This window comes from Salvelinus alpinus, chromosome 2 (genome assembly GCF_045679555.1).
Source record: "Salvelinus alpinus chromosome 2, SLU_Salpinus.1, whole genome shotgun sequence".
NCBI lineage: Eukaryota > Metazoa > Chordata > Actinopteri > Salmoniformes > Salmonidae > Salvelinus > Salvelinus alpinus.
The window spans coordinates 118,625,101-118,648,272 of NC_092087.1; the positions used below are offsets into that span (position 1 = coordinate 118,625,101).

General features: G+C 43.1%; 1 protein-coding gene across 2 annotated transcripts in view; it reads right to left on the minus strand.

Annotated features, from left to right (window-relative positions):
* Positions 1–4,451: 4,451 nt before the first annotated feature.
* The window catches only part of pdia2 (protein disulfide isomerase family A, member 2), a 32,882-nt gene continuing 14,161 nt past the window's right edge, over positions 4,452–23,172 (minus strand). The window contains exons 7-11 of one of the 2 annotated variants that reach the window (XM_071390294.1): positions 9,786–9,977; positions 8,445–8,565; positions 6,357–6,538; positions 4,728–4,865; positions 4,452–4,593 (exon numbers count right to left, since the gene is read on the minus strand). In XM_071390294.1, coding sequence (XP_071246395.1) covers positions 4,537–4,593; positions 4,728–4,865; positions 6,357–6,538; positions 8,445–8,565; positions 9,786–9,977 — 690 coding nt within the window. In that variant the 3' untranslated portion in view covers positions 4,452–4,536. Of the gene's footprint in view, positions 4,594–4,727; positions 4,866–6,231; positions 6,539–8,444; positions 8,566–9,785; positions 9,978–23,172 lie in introns of those variants that run through there. The other variant, XR_011673615.1, reaches the window with a different exon arrangement.

Here is a 23,172-nt window from a genome sequence, read left to right on the forward strand (position 1 = left end):
ATAGAGGGTAGTAGTAGTAGTAGTAACAGAGTCTTACCTGTTATAGAGGGTAGTAGTAGTAGTAGTAACAGAGTCTTACCTGTTATAGAGGGTAGTAGTAGTAACAGAGTCTTACCTGTTATAGAGGGTAGTAGTAGTAGTAGTAACAGAGTCTTACCTGTTATAGAGAGTAGTAGTAGTAGTAGTAACAGAGTCTTACCTGTTATAGAGGGTAGTAGTAGTAACAGAGTCTTACCTGTTATAGAGGGTAGTAGTAGTAGTAACAGAGTCTTACCTGTTATAGAGGGTAGTAGTAGTAACAGAGTCTTACCTGTTATAGAGGGTAGTAGTAGTAGTAACAGAGTCTTACCTGTTATAGAGGGTAGTAGTAGTAACATAGTCTTACCTGTTATAGAGAGTAGTAGTAGTAACAGAGTCTTACCTGTTATAGAGGGTAGTAGTAGTAACAGAGTCTTACCTGTTATAGAGGGTAGTAGTAGTAGTAACAGAGTCTTACCTGTTATAGAGGGTAGTAGTAGTAACAGAGTCTTACCTGTTATAGAGGGTAGTAGTAGTAACAGAGTCTTACCTGTTATAGAGGGTAGTAGTAGTAACAGAGTCTTACCTGTTATAGAGAGTAGTAGTAGTAGTAGTAACAGAGTCTTACCTGTTATAGAGGGTAGTAGTAGTAGTAGTAGTAACAGAGTCTTACCTGTTATAGAGGGTAGTAGTAGTAGTAGTAACAGAGTCTTACCTGTTATAGAGGGTAGTAGTAGTAACAGAGTCTTACCTGTTATAGAGGGTAGTAGTAGTAACAGAGTCTTACCTGTTATAGAGGGTAGTAGTAGTAGTAGTAACAGAGTCTTACCTGTTATAGAGAGTAGTAGTAGTAGTAACAGAGTCTTACCTGTTATAGAGGGTAGTAGTAGTAACAGAGTCTTACCTGTTATAGAGGGTAGTAGTAGTAGTAGTAACAGAGTCTTACCTGTTATAGAGGGTAGTAGTAGTAGTAGTAACAGAGTCTTACCTGTTATAGAGGGTAGTAGTACTAACAGAGTCTTACCTGTTATAGAGGGTAGTAGTAGTAAAAGAGTCTTACCTGTTATAGAGGGTAGTAGTAGTAACAGAGTCTTACCTGTTATAGAGGGTAGTAGTAGTAACAGAGTCTTACCTGTTATAGAGGGTAGTAGTAGTAACAGAGTCTTACCTGTTATAGAGGGTAGTAGTAGTGACAGAGTCTTACCTGTTATAGAGGGTAGTAGTAGTAGTAGTAACAAAGTCTTACCTGTTATAGAGAGTAGTAGTAGTAACAGAGTCTTACCTGTTATAGAGAGTAGTAGTAGTAGTAGTAACAGAGTCTTACCTGTTATAAAGGGTAGTAGTAGTAGTAGTAACAGAGTCTTACCTGTTATAAAGGGTAGTAGTAGTAGTAGTAACAGAGTCTTACCTGTTATAGAGGGTAGTAGTAGTAACAGAGTCTTACCTGTTATAGAGGGTAGTAGTAGTAGTAACAGAGTCTTACCTGTTATAGAGGGTAGTAGTAGTAACAGAGTCTTACCTGTTATAGAGGGTAGTAGTAGTAGTAACAGAGTCTTACCTGTTATAGAGGGTAGTAGTAGTAACATAGTCTTACCTGTTATAGAGAGTAGTAGTAGTAACAGAGTCTTACCTGTTATAGAGGGTAGTAGTAGTAACAGAGTCTTACCTGTTATAGAGGGTAGTAGTAGTAGTAACAGAGTCTTACCTGTTATAGAGGGTAGTAGTAGTAACAGAGTCTTACCTGTTATAGAGGGTAGTAGTAGTAACAGAGTCTTACCTGTTATAGAGGGTAGTAGTAGTAACAGAGTCTTACCTGTTATAGAGAGTAGTAGTAGTAGTAGTAACAGAGTCTTACCTGTTATAGAGGGTAGTAGTAGTAGTAGTAGTAACAGAGTCTTACCTGTTATAGAGGGTAGTAGTAGTAGTAGTAACAGAGTCTTACCTGTTATAGAGGGTAGTAGTAGTAACAGAGTCTTACCTGTTATAGAGGGTAGTAGTAGTAACAGAGTCTTACCTGTTATAGAGGGTAGTAGTAGTAACAGAGTCTTACCTGTTATAGAGGGTAGTAGTAGTAACAGAGTCTTACCTGTTATAGAGGGTAGTAGTAGTGACAGAGTCTTACCTGTTATAGAGGGTAGTAGTAGTAGTAGTAACAAAGTCTTACCTGTTATAGAGAGTAGTAGTAGTAACAGAGTCTTACCTGTTATAGAGAGTAGTAGTAGTAGTAGTAACAGAGTCTTACCTGTTATAAAGGGTAGTAGTAGTAGTAGTAACAGAGTCTTACCTGTTATAAAGGGTAGTAGTAGTAGTAGTAACAGAGTCTTACCTGTTATAGAGAGTAGTAGTAGTAGTAGTAGTAGTAACAGAGTCTTACCTGTTATAAAGGGTAGTAGTAGTAGTAGTAACAGAGTCTTACCTGTTATAAAGGGTAGTAGTAGTAGTAGTAACAGAGTCTTACCTGTTATAAAGGGTAGTAGTAGTAGTAGTAACAGAGTCTAACCTGTTATAGAGAGTAGTAGTAGTAACAGAGTCTTACCTGTTATAAAGGGTAGTAGTAGTAGTAGTAACAGAGTCTTACTTGTTAGAAGAGGCTCCGCTGACTGAAAATTGTTAGTGAGGTGATGACATCACAGCCTGAACCAACGTCTTACTAAAGAATTAGGAACACACACACACACACACACACACACACACACACACACACACACACACACACACACACACACACACACACACACACACACACACTGCACTATTGAGGAATGAGGAACATACAGCACCTTCTCTCTCTCTCTCTCTCTCTGTCTCTCTCTCTCTCTCTCTCTCTCTCTCGCTCTTTCTCTCTCTTTCTCTTTCTCTCTGTCTCTTTCTGTCTCTCTCTCTGTTTTTTTGTTGTTTTTGAATTCTTTGTGGATCTGTAATCTGAGGGAAATATTTGTCTCTAATATGGTCATACATTCGGCAGACCACCACTAGGGGGAGTTAGAGGTAATGTGTGGTTTAGTACGGTACCCTGCATCACTACGTCAGACCACCACTAGGGGGAGTTAGAGGTAATGTGTGGTTTAGTACGGTACCCTGCATCACTACCTCAGACCACCACTAGGGGGAGTTAGAGGTAATGTGTGGTTTAGTACGGTACCCTGCATCACTACCTCAGACCACCACTAGGGGGAGTTAGAGGTAATGTGTGGTTTAGTACGGTACCCTGCATCACTACCTCAGACCACCACTAGGGGGAGATAGAGGTAATGTGTGGTTTAGTACGGTACCCTGCATCACTACCTCAGACCACCACTAGGGGGAGATAGAGGTAATGTGTGGTTTAATACGGTACCCTGCATCACTACCTCAGACCACCACTAGGGGGAGTTAGAGGTAATGTGTGGTTTAGGATTTCAGGATTTCAGTATTACTGACTGAAGCTGTTGTTAAACTAAGGTTTTTATTCTAAGAGAAACTTAGACTACAACTAGTGTGGAAATGCTGTTACTGTAGCCTGTAGCCTGTAGCCTGTAGCCTGTAGCCTGTAGCCTGTAGCCTGTAGCCTGTAGCCTGTAGCCTGTAGCCTGTATAAAGCATGAGAAGACTTTGCCTTTGTTTTGGTTTGTTGGCAACTGCTCGGCCTCCGACCGCAAGGCGCTACAGAGGGTAGTGTGTACGGCCCAGTACATCACTGGGGTCAAGCTTCTTGCCATCCAGGACCTCTATACCAGGCGGTGTCAGAGGAAGGCCCTAAAAATTGTCAAAGACTCCAGCTACCCCAGTCATAGACAGTTCTCTCTGCTATCGCACAGCAAGCGGTACCGGAGCGCCAAGTCTAGGTCCAACAGGCTTCTAAACAGCTTCTACCCCCCCCAAGCCATAAGACTCCTGAACATCTAATCAAATGGACACCCATATATTTGCATTTACACCCCTCCCCCTTTGTTTTTACACTGTTGCTACTCTGTTTATTATCTATGCACAGTCACGTTACCTACATGTACAAATGACCTCGACTAACCTGTATCCCCACATTGACTCTGTACCGGTACATGTATATATAACCTTGTTATTGTTATTTTATTGTGTTACTTTTTATTTAGTTTTACTTTAGTTTATCGAGTAAATATTTTCTTAACTCTATTTTCGTAAAACTGCATTGTTGGTTTAGGGTTTGTTAGTAAACATTTCACGGTAAGGTCTACACCTGTTGTATTCGGCGCATGTGACAAATACAATGTTATTTGATCTCTGTTTCTCTCGCTATCTGTGTCTCTATCTCTGTGTGCATCTCAACAGTCTAAAATGGTTTCCTCTCGTCATCTCCTCTCCATGTTGTCTATCCTTGTTTCCTCTCGTCATCTCCTCTCCTTGTTGTCTATCCTTGTTTCCTCTCCTTGTCTCCTCTTCTCTTCTCCTCTCCTCTATAAAGACTCACCACTCCAGACTTCAGAATCAAATCACTTTTATTATTAAACCAAGAGGAACCATAGAAACCAATAAACTACTCTTGATTGGTTCGGTCCTCTGACTTTACAGCTCGTCTTTAGACGTCTCATTGGCTGGCGGTGGCGATGACTCATCAGTGACCTGTCAGAAGGAGAGGAGGGATTGGTCAAGAGAGCTAGAGTGGGAGGGGTTTGTATTAAAAGTGACAGGGGATTGGTCAAAAGAGCTTAGAGTGGGAGGGGTTTGCATAATTAGTCAGGTAAATTCAACTTCACCTCCTCTTCATCTTCATCATCATCATCCTCTTCCTCCTCTTCTCTCTCTTCCTCCTCTTCTGCCTTCGGAAGCTGTCCTCCATTGTCCAGGAACAAAGCAAACGTCTCCAAGTCTCTGGTCCCGCTGTATTCTACCTCCTACACACACACACAGAGAAAGACTTAGAGTGTATTTTATAGTCGACAGACTTTCAGGTGTGACTGGTTTTTATCATGACGCCTGACTGTTCAAATCTCTTCCTCATTGCTCTCTAAAGCTGGAGTTACACCAAGCGACTTTCACACAACTTCAGGTCAAAGGATCCGAATGTGCTAGCTGGGTTGTAAGACCGTAGTAGACAGACTCCAGCACGCACACGCACACACACACACACACACACACACACACACACACACACACACACACACACACACACACACACACACACACACACACACACACACACACACACACACACACACACACACACACACAGTGTAGTTTGTGATAGAGGTGGGACGGTGTAGTTTGTGATAGAGGTGGGACAGTGTAGTTTGTGATAGAGGTGGGACAGTGTAGTTTGTGATAGAGGTGGGACAGTGTAGTTTGTGATAGAGGTGGGACAGTGTAGTTTGTGATAGAGGTGGGACAGTGTAGTTTGTGATAGAGGTGGGACGGTGTAGTTTGTGATAGAGGTGGGACAGTGTAGTTTGTGATAGAGGTGGGACAGTGTAGTTTGTGATAGAGGTGGGACAGTGTAGTTTGTGATAGAGGTGGGACAGTGTAGTTTGTGATAGAGGTGGGACAGTGTATTTTGTGATAGAGGTGGGACAGTGTAGTTTGTGATAGAGGTGGGACAGTGTAGTTTGTGATAGAGGTGGGACAGTGTAGTTTGTGATAGAGGTGGGACAGTGTAGTTTGTGATAGAGGTGGGACAGTGTAGTTTGTGATAGAGGTGGGACGGTGTAGTTTGTGATAGAGGTGGGACAGTGTAGTTTGTGATAGAGGTGGGACAGTGTAGTTTGTGATAGAGGTGGGACAGTGTAGTTTGTGATAGAGGTGGGACAGTGTAGTTTGTGATAGAGGTGGGACAGTGTAGTTTGTGATAGAGGTGGGACGGTGTAGTTTGTGATAGAGGTGGGACAGTGTAGTTTGTGATAGAGGTGGGACAGTGTAGTTTGTGATAGAGGTGGGACAGTGTAGTTTGTGATAGAGGTGGGACAGTGTAGTTTGTGATAGAGGTGGGACAGTGTAGTTTGTGATAGAGGTGGGACAGTGTAGTTTGTGATAGAGGTGGGACAGTGTAGTTTGTGATAGAGGTGGGACAGTGTAGTTTGTGATAGAGGTGGGACAGTGTAGTTTGTGATAGAGGTGGGACAGTGTAGTTTGTGATAGAGGTGGGACAGTGTAGTTTGTGATAGAGGTGGGACAGTGTATTCTTTCTCTCCTTCCGATAGATTGTGTGTGACTCCCTCCAGGGTCAGAGGTTAAGGTTAGGGTCAGAAGTTAGGGGTGAAAGGGTACCTTGCTGTCTTCTCCAGCAGGGTAGTATCGTAATGTAGGGAAACCAGACACAGACACTCCCTCCACCTCATTTGTTTAGGGTCAGAGGTTAAGGTTAGGGTCAGAGGTTAGGGGTGAAAGGGTACCTTGCTGTCTTCTCCAGCAGGGTAGTATCGTAATGTAGGGAAACCAGACACAGACACTCCCTCCACCTCATTGGTCGTGGCATCAATCTTTGCAATGATGATGTCATCCCGGTCAGCGTACTTCTCTGCCAGCTTCTCCCAGACTGGAGCCAGCTCCTTACAGTGACCGCACCATGGGGCATCTACACACAGGCACACTAGATTTAGCTAACGTTAGCTAGCTAGTTAGGGTTACTTCTCTGCCAGCTCCTTACAGTGACCGCACCATGGGGCATCTACACACAGGCACACTAGATTTAGCTAACGTTAGCTAGCTAGTTAGGGTTACTTCTCTGCCAGCTCCTTACAGTGACCGCACCATGGGGCATCTACACACAGGCACACTAGATTTAGCTAACGTTAGCTAGCTAGTTAGGGTTACTTCTCTGCCAGCTCCTTACAGTGACCGCACCATGGGGCATCTACACACAGGCACACTAGATTTAGCTAACGTTAGCTAGCTAGTTAGGGTTACTTCTCTGCCAGCTCCTTACAGTGACCGCACCATGGGGCATCTACACACAGGCACACTAGATTTAGCTAACGTTAGCTAGCTAGTTAGGGTTACTTCTCTGCCAGCTCCTTACAGTGACCGCACCATGGGGCATCTACACACAGGCACACTAGATTTAGCTAACGTTAGCTAGCTAGTTAGGGTTACTTCTCTGCCAGCTCCTTACAGTGACCGCACCATGGGGCATCTACACACAGGCACACTAGATTTAGCTAACGTTAGCTAGCTAGCTCAACTTACACTTAGCTAGCTACTAGCGACAGGTGACTGCCTAAATAGAGGAAACACCAAGATGGTGTCTTCATAAGGCGTTGGGTCACCACGACCAGCCAATCAGCTTCACCTCGGCGAATATCTCCGGCTCTGATTTTATTTGATACATTTGATAAAAACATCATAAAGTAGGTTTTTTCAACCGAGTTTTATCAGTTTATTCAACGTTTATTGGGACTTTTGGAATTTTCCGTTCTTTGCGCCAAGAGATGATGGGAATGTTCGCGCCACAATGCCAAGGTTGCTAATTCGACAGAAGAAACGGACATTCTAAAACCAAACAACGATTTATTCTGGACCAAGGACTCCTTGTACAACATTCTGATGGAAGCTCAGCAAAAGTAAGACAACATTTATGATGTTATTTCGTATTTCTGTGTAATATGTTGATGCCTATTCTCCGTCGTGTTGGTGAGCACTGTCTCACAATAACGCATGCTGTATGTTGTACTAAAGTTATTTTAAAAAATCTAACACAGCGGTTGCATTAAGAACCCGTGTATCTTTCGACCACGATTTGCAGCTCTAAATATGCACATTTTCGAACAAAACATAAATGTATTGTATAACATGTTATAAGACTGTCATCTGATGAAGTTGTTCTAGGTTAGTGATTAATTTTATCTTTATTTGTGGGTTTTGTGAAGGCTACCTATGCGGTGGAAACATGGTGAAAATATGCCATTGTGTGTTTGGCTATTGTGGTTAGCTAATATTGTGTTTTCGCTGTAAAAGATTTTAAAAATCGGAAATGATGGCTGGATTCACAAGATGTTTATCTTTCATTTGCTGTATTGGACTTGTGATTTCATGAAATTATATTATATGATATCCCTGTCCCGTTAGGCTAGGCTATGCTAGTCAGCTTTTTTGATGAGGATGCTCCCGGATCTGGGATGGGTATGAAGTAAAGGTTTTAATGAACTCAGGAACCTGTGTGGAAGCATCTGCTTTCAGTATACTTCCCCTCATTTACTCAGGTGTTTCCTTTGTTTGAGCAGTGACCTGTAGTACAGAGAGGATGCATTATACCACGCCTTGGACGTTGAACCGCTGATGAGTGACACAGCTGGTCTATTTGAGCAGTGACCTGTAGTACAGAGAGGATGTATTATACCACGCCTTGGACGTTGAACCGCTGATGAGTGACACAGCTGGTCTATTTGAGCAGTGACCTGTAGTACAGAGAGGATGTATTATACCACGTCTTGGACGTTGAACCGCTGATGAGTGATACAGCTGGGTAGGAATAGTTGACTTACAGAACTCTACGAAGACGTTCTTGTTGTTGTCGAGGGCGACAGCCTCAAAGTTCTTCCCGACCAGAACTTTAACGGGTCCTTTATCCCAGTCCTCAGGTACCTCCTCGCTCAGCAGGTGAGACTGTAACCACAACACACAGTTCAACTCTAACCTCTACACTCTAACCCCTGTCCTCTAACCCATAACCTCTAACCTCTAACCCCTGACCTCTAACCCCTGACCCTTTATCCCAGTCCTCAGGTACATCCTCACTGAGAAAGTGGGCCTGGAACCACAACAAACAGTTAGACCCTAATCCTGACCTCTACCTCTAACCCCTGACCCTTTATCCCAGTCCTCAGGTACATCCTCACTGAGAAAGTGGGCCTGGAACCACAACAAACAGTTAGACCCAAATCCTGACCTCTAACATCTAACCTCTAACCCCTGACCCTTTATCCCAGTCCTCAGGTACATCCTCACTGAGAAAGTGGGCCTGGAACCACAACAAACAGTTAGACCCTAATCCTGACCTCTAACCTCTAACCCCTGACCCTTTATCCCAGTCCTCAGGTACATCCTCACTGAGAAAGTGGGCCTGGAACCACAACAAACAGTTAGACCCTAATCCTGACCTCTAACCTCTAACCCCTGACCCTTTATCCCAGTCCTCAGGTACATCCTCACTGAGAAAGTGGGCCTGGAACCACAACAAACAGTTAGACCCTAATCCTGACCTCTAACCCCTGACCCTTTATCCCAGTCCTCAGGTACATCCTCACTGAGAAAGTGGGCCTGGAACCACAACAAACAGTTAGACCCTAATCCTGACCTCTAACCTCTAACCCCTGACCCTTTATCCCAGTCCTCAGGTACATCCTCACTGAGAAAGTGGGCCTGGAACCACAACAAACAGTTAGACCCTAATCCTGACCTCTAACCTCTAACCCCTGACCCTTTATCCCAGTCCTCAGGTACATCCTCACTGAGAAAGTGGGCCTGGAACCACAACAAACAGTTAGACCCTAATCCTGACCTCTAACCTCTAACCCCTGACCCTTTATCCCAGTCCTCAGGTACATCCTCACTGAGAAAGTGGGCCTGGAACCACAACAAACAGTTAGACCCTAATCCTGACCTCTAACCTCTAACCCCTGACCCTTTATCCCAGTCCTCAGGTACATCCTCACTGAGAAAGTGGGCCTGGAACCACAACAAACAGTTAGACCCTAATCCTGACCTCTAAACTAATCCTGAACTCTAAACTAATCCTGAACTCTAAACTAAGTCTAGTAGTAGGAGTGATGTGATTGGCTAAGTCTAGTAGTAGGAGTGATGTGATTGGTTGGCTGGTTGTTTACCTTCACGGTTCCGTCCAGAACTCCCTGACAGAACGTTTGGAGCGCGGCGGCCGTTATCTGTCCAATCAGAGCGAACTTCTTGGTGGTGTCGGTGTTGATGATGCGTACAGCGGGGGCGTCGCCCTCGGAAAGACCGAAGTACTTCAGGACATGACTGACTGGTCCCGTTACATCTATAATGATGAACAATACCTACACACACACACACACACACACACACACACACACACACACACACACACACACACACACACACACACACACACACACACACACACACACACACACACACACACACACACTGGTCAATGCCCATACCAAGGAAAACCTTGAAAAACCATGACAATCTGCTGCTGAACAATGTACTGTACAGTAGTAGTAGTATACTGTATATAGTAGTAGTAGTAGTATACTGTATATAGTAGTATACTGTATATAGTAGTATTAGTATACTGTATATAGTAGTAGTAGTAGTATACTGTATATAGTAGTAGTAGTAGTATACTGTATATAGTAGTAGTATACTGTATATAGTAGTAGTAGTATACTGTATATAGTAGTAGTAGTAGTATACTGTATATAGTAGTAGTAGTAGTATACTGTATATAGCAGTAGTAGTAGTATACTGTATATAGTAGTAGTAGTAGTAGTAGTATACTGTATATAGTAGTAGTAGTAGTATACTGTATATAGTAGTAGTAGTATACTGTATATAGTAGTAGTAGTAGTATACTGTATATAGTAGTAGTAGTAGTATACTGTATATAGTAGTAGTAGTAGTATACTGTATATAGTAGTAGTAGTAGTATACTGTATATAGTAGTAGTAGTAGTATACTGTATATAGTAGTAGTAGTATACTGTATATAGTAGTAGTAGTATACTGTATATAGTAGTAGTAGTAGTATACTGTATATAGTAGTAGTAGTATACTGTATATAGTAGTAGTAGTAGTATAGTGTATATAGTAGTAGTAGTATACTGTATATAGTAGTAGTAGTATACTGTATATGGTAGTAGTATACTGTATATAGTAGTAGTAGTAGTATACTGTATATAGTAGTAGTAGTAGTATACTGTATATAGTAGTAGTAGTAGTATACTGTATATAGTAGTAGTAGTATACTGTATATAGTAGTAGTAGTAGTATACTGTATATAATAGTAGTAGTAGTATACTGTATATAGTAGTAGTAGTATACTGTATATAGTAGTAGTAGTATACTGTATATAGTAGTAGTAGTAGTATACTGTATATAGTAGTAGTAGTAGTATACTGTATATAGTAGTAGTAGTAGTATACTGTATATAGTAGTAGTAGTAGTAGTAGTATACTGTATATAGTAGTAGTAGTAGTATACTGTATATAGTAGTAGTAGTATACTGTATATAGTAGTAGTAGTATACTGTATATAGTAGTAGTAGTAGTATACTGTATATAGTAGTAGTAGTATACTGTATATAGTAGTAGTAGTAGTATACTGTATATAGTAGTAGTAGTATACTGTATATAGTAGTAGTAGTATACTGTATATAGTAGTAGTAGTAGTATACTGTATATAGTAGTAGTAGTATACTGTATATAGTAGTAGTAGTAGTATAGTGTATATAGTAGTAGTAGTATACTGTATATAGTAGTAGTAGTATACTGTATATAGTAGTAGTAGTATACTGTATATAGTAGTAGTAGTAGTATACTGTATATAATAGTAGTAGTAGTATACTGTATATAGTAGTAGTAGTAGTATACTGTATATAGTAGTAGTAGTAGTATACTGTATATAGTAGTAGTATACTGTATATAGTAGTAGTAGTAGTATACTGTATATAGTAGTAGTAGTAGTATACTGTATATAGTAGTAGTAGTAGTATACTGTATAAAGTAGTAGTAGTAGTATACTGTATATAGTAGTAGTAGTAGTATACTGTATATAGTAGTAGTAGTAGTATACAGTATATAGCAGTAGTAGTATACTGTATATAGTAGTAGTAGTAGTATACTGTATATAGTAGTAGTAGTAGTATACTGTATATAGCAGTAGTAGTAGTATACTGTATATAGTAGTAGTAGTATACTGTATATAGTAGTATTAGTATACTGTAGATAGTAGTAGTAGTATACTGTATATAGTAGTGTGTAGTAGTAGTATACTGTATATAGTAGTAGCAGTAGTGTACTGTATATAATAGTGTGTAGTAGTAGTATAGTGCATATAGTAGTGTGTAGGTGTAGTATATTGTATATAGTAGTAGTAGTAGTTTACTGTATATAGTAGTGTATAGTAGTAGTATACTGTATATAGTAGTAGTAGTATACTGTAGATAGTAGTAGTAGTATACTGTATATAATAGTGTGTAGTAGTAGTATACTGTATATAGTAGTAGTAGTATACTGTAGATAGTAGTAGTAGTATACTGTATATAATAGTGTGTAGTAGTAGTATACTGTATATAGTAGTAGTAGTAGTGTACTGTATATAGTAGTGTATAGGTGTAGTATACTGTATATAGTAGTAGTAGTTTACTGTATATAGTAGTGTATAGTAGTAGTATACTGTATATATATTAGTAGTGTACTGTATATAGTAGTAGTAGCATACTGAATATAGTAGTGTGTAGTAGTTGTATACAGTAGTAGTAGTATACTGTATATAGTAGTGTGTAGTAGTATACTGTATATAGTCGTTTTTAGTGGTAATATTCTGTGTATAGTAGTGTATAGTGGTAGTATACTTCAAATAGTAGTGTGTAAGAGTAGTATACTTTATATAGAAGTGTGTAGTAGTAGTATACTGTCTATAGTATTGCATACTAATAGAATACTGTATATAGTAGTGTGTAGTAGGAGTATACTGTATATAGTAGTGTGTAGTAATAGAATACTGTATATAGTAGTGGTAGTATACTGTATATAGTAGTATGTTATAGTAGTGTGTAATAGTAGTATACTGTATATAGTAGTGTGTAGTAGTACTATACTGTATATATTAGTGTATAGTTATAGAATACTGTATATATTAGTGTGTAGTAGTATACTGTATATAGTAGTAGTAGTATACTTTATATAGTAGTGTGTAGTGGTAGTATACTGTATATAGTAGTAGTAGTATACTGTATATGGTAGTGTGTAGTGGTAGTATTATACTGTATATAGTAGTACGTTATAGTAGTGTGTAATAGTAGTATACTGTATATAGTAGTGTGTAGTAGTAGTAGTATACTGCATATAGTAGTGTGTATTAGTAGTATACTGTAAATAGTAGTAGTAGTATACTGTATATAGTAGTGTATAGTAATAGAATACTGTATATAGTAGTGTGTAGTAGTAGTAGTATACTGTATATAGTAGTGTATAGTAATAGAATACTGTATATAGTAGTGTGTAGTAGTAGTATACTGTATATAGTAGTGTGTAGTAATAGAATACTGTATATAGTAGTGTGTAGTAGTAGTATACTTTAAATAGTAGTGTGTAGTAGTAGTATACTACAAAGATCCAAGATGGCGTAGAAGTCAGACGTCTTTTGGCCTCGTCTTGTCATGTCCCGTGTAGATATCGTGTATATATATTTTTATATATTTTTTCTTCGCATATATTTTAAAAATATTTTTCTTAACCTCAACTTCAACATACTCTCCTGCAACCCACCTCACCCACTGTGGTATGGATCTGCTATTTTCTTTACTTCAGAACCGGAACCCCCAACAGAAGCTAGCCAGCTAACTAGCTACTAGCTAGTAGTCAGCTAGCCACTGCTAGCAGTCATCAGCTACCTTTAGCTCGGACAACTCCTGCCAGTCTGCACAGCACGACTCAAACCAGAGCAAATCGGACCTCTTTTTCTCCATTTCTCCGGATTCCTACCGCTCTGAACCTTTTCACCTGGATCATCGCAGCTAGCTGCTGTCGGAGTGGCCACTCCTGGCTGGCTGCTGTCGGAGTGGCCACTCCTGGCTGGCTGCTGTCGGAGTGGCCACTCCTGGCTGGCTGCTGTCCGAGTGGCCACTCCTGGCTGGCTGCTGTCCGAGTGGCCACTCCTGGCTAGCTGCTGTCCGAGTGGCCACTCCTGGCTAGCTGCTGTCCGAGTGGCCACTCCTGGCTAGCTGCTGTCCGAGTGGCCACTCCTGGCTGGCTGCTGTCCGAGTGGCCACTCCTGGCTAGCTGCTGTCCGAGTGGCCACTCCTAGCTAGCTGCTGTCCGAGTGGCCACTCCTAGCTAGCTGCTGTCCGAGTGGCCACTCCTGGCTAGCTGCTGTCCGAGTGGCCACTCCTGGCTAAAGTCTCTGTCCCGAAGCAAGAACCAATTAGCCTGGAGCTAGCCTTTGCTAGGCCCATCTCCCGGCTACCCGAAGAGGTCCATCAGCCACTCCTTAGGCTAAAATACCTATTTTGCCAATTTGCCTGGACCCCCGCCGACCCATCACGACTGGACTACCGACGTTGTCGCCCGAGGTTTTTTTTTAAACTGGCTCCTCCGTCGCAATGTCCCCTGAATGCCCATCTGCAAGCCTGCTAGCCGCGGCCCGCTAGCTGTCTGTTAGCATATTAAGAGACCCATCGGAGAAATTCTCTGGCCACTATACCTATTTTGCCAATTGGCCTCGACCCTTTTACCACACGGAGCCCTGCTAATCTACAACAACTGGTCGGGCGATGCAACAGCACGAGGGGGCTGGAACTGACTTCTTCCGTCGCAACGTCCCTCAAAGGCCCTTCTGCTAGCTTTCTAGCCGCGGCCCAATAGTTGCCTGAATCGCCGTGTCTCCGGCCCGCCAAGCCACTCACTGGACCCCTATGATCACCCGACTACGCACGCCTCTCCCTAATGTCAATATGCCTTGTCTATCGCTGTTTTGGTTAGTAATTATTGCCTTATTTCACTGTAGAGCCTTTAGCCCTGCTCAATACGCCTTAGTTAACCCTTTGGTTCCACCTCCCTCACATGCGGTGACCTCACCTGGTTTAAATGATGTTTCTAGAGACAATATCTCTCTCATCGTCACTCAATGCATAGGTTTATCTCAACTGTATTCACATCCTACCATACCTTTGTCTGTACATTATGCCTTGAATCTATTCTACTTTGCCCAAAAACCTGCTCCTTTTACTCTCTGTTCTGAACGCACAAGACGACAGGTTCTTATAGCCTTTAACCGTACCCTTATCCTACTCCTCCACTGTTCCTCTGGTGATGTAGAGGTTAACCCAGGACCTGCAGCCCCCAACACCACTCCCATTCCCCAGGCGCTCTCATTTGTTGACTTCTGTAACCGTAAAAGCATCAGAAGCCTCCTCCCTAAGTTTGTTTTACTCACTGCTTTAGCACACTCTGCCAACCCGGATGTCTTAGCCGTGTCTGAATCCTGGCTTAGGAAGACCACCAAAAACCCTGAAATTTCCATCCTTAACTACAACATTTTCCGACAAGATAGAACTGCCAAACGGGGCGGAGTTGCAATCTACTGCAGAGATAGCCTGCAGAGTTCTGTCTTACTATCCAGGTCTGTGCCCAAACAATTTGAGCTTCTCCTTTTAAAAATCCACCTTTCCAGAAACAAGTCTCTCACCGTTGCCGCTTGTTATAGACCCCCTCAGCCCCCAGCTGTGCCCTGGACACCATATGTGAATTGATTGCCCCCCATCTATCTTCAGAGTTCATACTGTTAGGTGACCTAAACTGGGACATGCTTAACACCCCGGCGATCCTACAATCTAAGTTTAATGACCTCAATCTCAAACAAATTATCAATGAACCTACCAGGTACAACCCCAAATCCGTAAACACAGGCACCCTCATAGATATCATCCTGACCAACCTGCCCTTCAAATACACCTCTGCTGTCTTCAACCAGGATCTCAGCGATCACTGCCTCATTGCCTGCGTCCGTAATGGTCAGCGGTCAAACGACCTCCACTCATCACTGTCAAACGCTCCCTGAAACACTTCAGCGAGCAGGCCTTTCTAATCGACCTGGCCGGGGTATCCTGGAAGGATATTGACCTCATCCTGTCAGTCGAGGATACCTGGTCGCTCTTTAAAAGTAATATATTAAACATGATGCTGAGTCATGATGTCGGCTAAGAAACTTTACCTGCCTGTCTGTCTCGTCCCGACTCCCAACACGGTCATTACCATGGGACAGTTGGACAGTTTGAATAGGCTGAGAAACGTTACCTGCCTGTCTGTCTCGTCCTCTCAACACGGTCATTACCATGGGACAGTTGGACAGTTTGAATAGGCTGAGAAACGTTACCTGCCTGTCTGTCTCGTCCTCTCAACACGGTCATTACCATGGGACAGTTGGACAGTTTGAATAGGCTGAGAAACGTTACCTGCCTGTCTGTCTCGTCCCGACTCCCAACACGGTCATTACCATGGGACAGTTGGACAGTTTGAAATAGGCTGAGAAATGTTACCTGCCTGTCTGTCTCGTCCCGACTCTCAACACGGTCATTACCATGGGACAGTTGGACAGTTTGAATAGGCTGAGAAACGTTGCCTGTCTGTCTGTCTCGTCCCGACTCTCAACACGGTCATTACCATGGGACAGTTGGACAGTTTGAATAGGCTGAGAAATGTTACCTGCCTGTCTGTCTCGTCCCGACTCCCAACACGGTCATTACCATGGGACAGTTGGACAGTTTGAATAGGCTGAGAAATGTTACCTGCCTGTCTGTCTCGTCCCGACTCCCAACACGGTCATTACCATGGGACAGTTGGACAGTTTGAATAGGCTGAGAAATGTTACCTGCCTGTCTGTCTCGTCCCGACTCTCAACACGGTCATTACCATGGGACAGTTGGACAGTTTGAATAGGCTGAGAAACGTTACCTGTCTGTCTGTCTCGTCCCGACTCTCAACACGGTCATTACCATGGGACAGTTGGACAGTTTGAATAGGCTGAGAAACGTTACCTGCCTGTCTGTCTCGTCCCGACTCCCAACACGGTCATTACCATGGGACAGTTGGACAGTTTGAATAGGCTGAGAAACGTTACCTGCCTGTCTGTCTCGTCCCGACTCTCAACACGGTCATTACCATGGGACAGTTGGACAGTTTGAATAGGCTGAGAAACGTTACCTGTCTGTCTGTCTCGTCCCGACTCCCAACACGGTCATTACCATGGGACAGTTGGACAGTTTGAATAGACTGAGAAACGTTACCTGTCTGTCTGTCTCATCCCGACTCCCAACACGGTCATTACCATGGGACAGTTGGAGATCGAATTTGCAAGAACCAATTAGCCTGGAGCTAGCCTTTGCTAGGCCCATCTCCCGGCTACCCGAAGAGGTCCATCAGCCACTCCTTAGGCTAAAATACCTATTTTGCCAATTTGCCTGGACCCCCGCCGACCCATCACGACTGGACTACCGACGTTGTCGCCCGAGGGTTTTTTTTAAACTGGCTCCTCCGTCGCAATGTCCCCTGAATGCCCATCTGCAAGCCTGCTAGCCGCGGCCCGCTAGCTGTCTGTTAGCATATTAAGAGACCCATCGGAGAAATTCTCTGGCCACTATACCTATTTTGCCAATTGGCCTCGACCCTTTTACCACACGGAGCCCTGCTAATCTACAACAACTGGTCGGGCGATGCAACAGCACGAGGGGGCTGGAACTGACTTCTTCCGTCGCAACGTCCCTCAAAGGCCCTTCTGCTAGCTTTCTAGCCGCGGCCCAATAGTTGCCTGAATCGCCGTGTCTCCGGCCCGCCAAGCCACTCACTGGACCCCTATGATCACCCGACTACGCATGCCTCTCCCTAATGTCAATATGCCTTGTCTATCGCTGTTTTGGTTAGTAATTATTGCCTTATTTCACTGTAGAGCCTTTAGCCCTGCTCAATACGCCTTAGTTAACCCTTTGGTTCCACCTCCCTCACATGCGGTGACCTCACCTGGTTTAAATGATGTTTCTAGAGACAATATCTCTCTCATCGTCACTCAATGCATAGGTTTATCTCAACTGTATTCACATCCTACCATACCTTTGTCTGTACATTATGCCTTGAATCTATTCTACCTTGCCCAAAAACCTGCTCCTTTTACTCTCTGTTCTGAACGCACAAGACGACAGGTTCTTATAGCCTTTAACCGTACCCTTATCCTACTCCTCCACTGTTCCTCTGGTGATGTAGAGGTTAACCCAGGACCTGCAGCCCCCAACACCACTCCCATTCCCCAGGCGCTCTCATTTGTTGACTTCTGTAACCGTAAAAGCATCAGAAGCCTCCTCCCTAAGTTTGTTTTACTCACTGCTTTAGCACACTCTGCCAACCCGGATGTCTTAGCCGTGTCTGAATCCTGGCTTAGGAAGACCACCAAAAACCCTGAAATTTCCATCCTTAACTACAACATTTTCCGACAAGATAGAACTGCCAAACGGGGCGGAGTTGCAATCTACTGCAGAGATAGCCTGCAGAGTTCTGTCTTACTATCCAGGTCTGTGCCCAAACAATTTGAGCTTCTCCTTTTAAAAATCCACCTTTCCAGAAACAAGTCTCTCACCGTTGCCGCTTGTTATAGACCCCCTCAGCCCCCAGCTGTGCCCTGGACACCATATGTGAATTGATTGCCCCCCATCTATCTTCAGAGTTCATACTGTTAGGTGACCTAAACTGGGACATGCTTAACACCCCGGCGATCCTACAATCTAAGTTTAATGACCTCAATCTCACACAAATTATCAATGAACCTACCAGGTACAACCCCAAATCCGTAAACACAGGCACCCTCATAGATATCATCCTGACCAACCTGCCCTTCAAATACACCTCTGCTGTCTTCAACCAGGATCTCAGCGATCACTGCCTCATTGCCTGCGTCCGTAATGGTCAGCGGTCAAACGACCTCCACTCATCACTGTCAAACGCTCCCTGAAACACTTCAGCGAGCAGGCCTTTCTAATCGACCTGGCCGGGGTATCCTGGAAGGATATTGACCTCATCCTGTCAGTCGAGGATACCTGGTCGCTCTTTAAAAGTAATATATTAAACATGATGCTGAGTCATGATGTCGGCTGAGAAACTTTACCTGCCTGTCTGTCTCGTCCCGACTCCCAACACGGTCATTACCATGGGACAGTTGGACAGTTTGAATAGGCTGAGAAACGTTACCTGTCTGTCTGTCTCATCCCGACTCCCAACACGGTCATTACCATGGGACAGTTGGACAGTTTGAATAGGCTGAGAAACGTTACCTGCCTGTCTGTCTCGTCCCGACTCCCAACACGGTCATTACCGTGGGACAGTTGGACAGTTTGAATAGGCTGAGAAACGTTACCTGCCTGTCTCGTCCCGACTCTCAACACGGTCATTACCATGGGACAGTTGGACAGTTTGAATAGGCTGAGAAACGTTACCTGCCTGTCTGTCTCGTCCTCTCAACACGGTCATTACCATGGGACAGTTGGACAGTTTGAATAGGCTGAGAAACGTTACCTGCCTGTCTGTCTCGTCCTCTCAACACGGTCATTACCATGGGACAGTTGGACAGTTTGAATAGGCTGAGAAACGTTACCTGCCTGTCTGTCTCGTCCCGACTCCCAACACGGTCATTACCATGGGACAGTTGGACAGTTTGAAATAGGCTGAGAAATGTTACCTGCCTGTCTGTCTCGTCCCGACTCTCAACACGGTCATTACCATGGGACAGTTGGACAGTTTGAATAGGCTGAGAAACGTTGCCTGTCTGTCTGTCTCGTCCCGACTCTCAACACGGTCATTACCATGGGACAGTTGGACAGTTTGAATAGGCTGAGAAACGTTACCTGCCTGTCTGTCTCGTCCCGACTCCCAACACGGTCATTACCATGGGACAGTTGGACAGTTTGAATAGGCTGAGAAATGTTACCTGCCTGTCTGTCTCGTCCTCTCAACACGGTCATTACCATGGGACAGTTGGACAGTTTGAATAGGCTGAGAAATGTTACCTGCCTGTCTGTCTCGTCCCGACTCTCAACACGGTCATTACCATGGGACAGTTGGACAGTTTGAATAGGCTGAGAAACGTTAGCTGCCTGTCTGTCTCGTCCCGACTCCCAACACGGTCATTACCATGGGACAGTTGGACAGTTTGAATAGGCTGAGAAACGTTACCTGGCTGTCTGTCTCGTCCCGACTCCCAACACGGTCATTACCATGGGACAGTTGGACAGTTTGAATAGGCTGAGAAATGTTACCTGTCTGTCTGTCTCGTCCCGACTCTCAACACGGTCATTACCATGGGACAGTTGGACAGTTTGAATAGGCTGAGAAACGTTACCTGTCTGTCTGTCTCGTCCCGACTCTCAACACGGTCATTACCATGGGACAGTTGGACAGTTTGAATAGGCTGAGAAACGTTACCTGCCTGTCTGTCTCGTCCCGACTCCCAACACGGTCATTACCATGGGACAGTTGGACAGTTTGAATAGGCTGAGAAACGTTACCTGCCTGTCTGTCTCGTCCCGACTCTCAACACGGTCATTACCATGGGACAGTTGGACAGTTTGAATAGGCTGAGAAACGTTACCTGTCTGTCTGTCTCGTCCCGACTCCCAACACGGTCATTACCATGGGACAGTTGGACAGTTTGAATAGGCTGAGAAACGTTACCTGCCTGTCTGTCTCGTCCCGACTCTCAACACGGTCATTACCATGGGACAGTTGGACAGTTTGAATAGGCTGAGAAACGTTACCTGCCTGTCTGTCTCGTCCCGACTCTCAACACGGTCATTACCATGGGACAGTTGGACAGTTTGAATAGACTGAGAAACGTTACCTGTCTGTCTGTCTCATCCCGACTCCCAACACGGTCATTACCATGGGACAGTTGGAGATCGAATTTGAATATTGAAACAACTTTGCAAATGAGAGACAGACAGCATATGATAATGATAGTCTGAAAGAAACGATAATGTCTAGATGCTTTTTATAGTGTTATAAAGTGACAGACAGCATATGATAATGGTAATGTGAGATAATGTCTAGATGCTTTTTATAGTGTTATAAAGTGTGGGCTGATGAGACAGTGGATTGGGCAGGCAGATGGAACAGAGTAAATAGGCATTAGTCTAATCCTGAATGCTGATTGGTTAAAATCAGGCATTTCAACATCACAGATACAGCCGGTGGTAACTTGTGGAATAGACATTGGCTGGAATCCGGTTTTAACCAATCAGCATTCAGGATTACACCCATCCATTATATAAATAGTATAGTAGTAGTGTTTATATAGTTGTGTATAGTATAATACCTTGCCCATTCAGGATTAGACCCATCCATTATATATATAGTATAGTAGTAGTGTTTATATAGTTGTGTATAGTATAATACCTTGCCCATTCAGGATTAGACCCATCCATTATATATATAGTATAGTAGTAGTATTTATATAGTTGTGTATAGTATAATACCTTGTCCATTCAGGATTAGACCCATCCATTATATATATAGTATAGTAGTAGTGTTTATATAGTTGTGTATAGTATAATACCTTGCCCATTCAGGATTAGACCCATCCATTATATAAATAGTATAGTAGTAGTGTTTATATTGTTGTGTATAGTATAATACCTTGCCGATTCAGGATTAGACCCATCCATTATATATATAGTATAGTAGTAGTGTTTATATAGTTGTGTATAGTATAATACCTTGCCCATTCAGGATTAGACCCATCCATTATATATATAGTATAGTAGTAGTGTTTATATAGTTGTGTATAGTATAATACCTTGCCCATTCAGGATTAGACCCATCCATTATATATATAGTATAGTAGTAGTGTTTATATAGTTGTGTATAGTATAATACCTTGCCCATTCGGGATTAGACCCATCCATTATATATATAGTATAGTAGTAGTGTTTATATAGTTGTGTATAGTATAATACCTTGCCCATTCAGGATTAGACCCATCCATTATATATATAGTATAGTAGTAGTGTTTATATAGTTGTGTATAGTATAATACCTTGCCCATTCAGGATTACACCCATCCATTATATATATAGTATAGTAGTAGTGTTTATATAGTTGTGTATAGTATAATACCTTGCCCATTCAGGATTAGACCCATCCATTATATATATAGTATAGTAGTAGTGTTTATATAGTTGTGTATAGTATAATACCTTGCCCATTCAGGAAGAGACCCATCCATTATATATATAGTATAGTAGTAGTGTTTATATAGTTGTGTATAGTATAATACCTTGCCCATTCAGGATTAGACCCATCCATTATATATATAGTATAGTAGTAGTGTTTATATAGTTGTGTATAGTATAATACCTTGCCCATTCAGGATTAGACCCATCCATTATATAAATAGTATAGTAGTAGTGTTTATATAGTTGTGTATAGTATAATACCTTGCCCATTCAGGATTAGACCCATCCATTATATAAATAGTATAGTAGTAGTGTTTATATAGTTGTGTATAGTATAATACCTTGCCCATTCAGGATTAGACCCATCCATTATATAAATAGTATAGTAGTAGTGTTTATATAGTTGTGTATAGTATAATATCATAGTTGTGTATAGTATCATTGCGAGCTCACAGAACAGGGCTCCGGGCAGCCGAGCGGAAATCGAGGAAAACTCGCCTCCCTGCGGACCTGGCATCCTTTCACTCCCTCCTCTCTACATTCTCCTCTTCTGTCTCTGCTGCTAAAGCCAATTTCTACCACTCTAAATTCCAAGCATCTGCCTCTAACCCTAGGAAGCTCTTTGCCACCTTCTCCTCCCTCCTGAATCCTCCTCCCCCTCCTCCCCCCTCCTCCCTCTCTGCTGATGACTTCGTCAACCATTTTGAAAAGAAGGTCGACGACATCCGATCCTCGTTTGCTAAGTCAAACGACACCGCTGGTTCTGCTCACACTGCCCTACCCTGTGCTTTGACCTCTTTCTCCCCTCTCTCTCCAGATGAAATCTCGCGTCTTGTGACGGCCGGCCGCCCAACAACCTGCCCGCTTGACCCTATCCCCTCCTCTCTTCTCCAGACCATTTCCGGAGACCTTCTCCCTTACCTCACCTCGCTCATCAACTCATCCTTGACCGCTGGCTACGTCCCTTCCGTCTTCAAGAGAGCGAGAGTTGCACCCCTTCTGAAAAAACCTACACTCGATCCCTCCGATGTCAACAACTACAGACCAGTATCCCTTCTTTCTTTTCTCTCCAAAACTCTTGAACGTGCCGTCCTTGGCCAGCTCTCCTGCTATCTCTCTCAGAATGACCTTCTTGATCCAAATCAGTCAGGTTTCAAGACTAGTCATTCAACTGAGACTGCTCTTCTCTGTGTCACGGAGGCGCTCCGCACTGCTAAAGCTAACTCTCTCTCCTCTGCTCTCATCCTTCTAGACCTATCGGCTGCCTTTGATACTGTGAACCATCAGATCCTCCTCTCC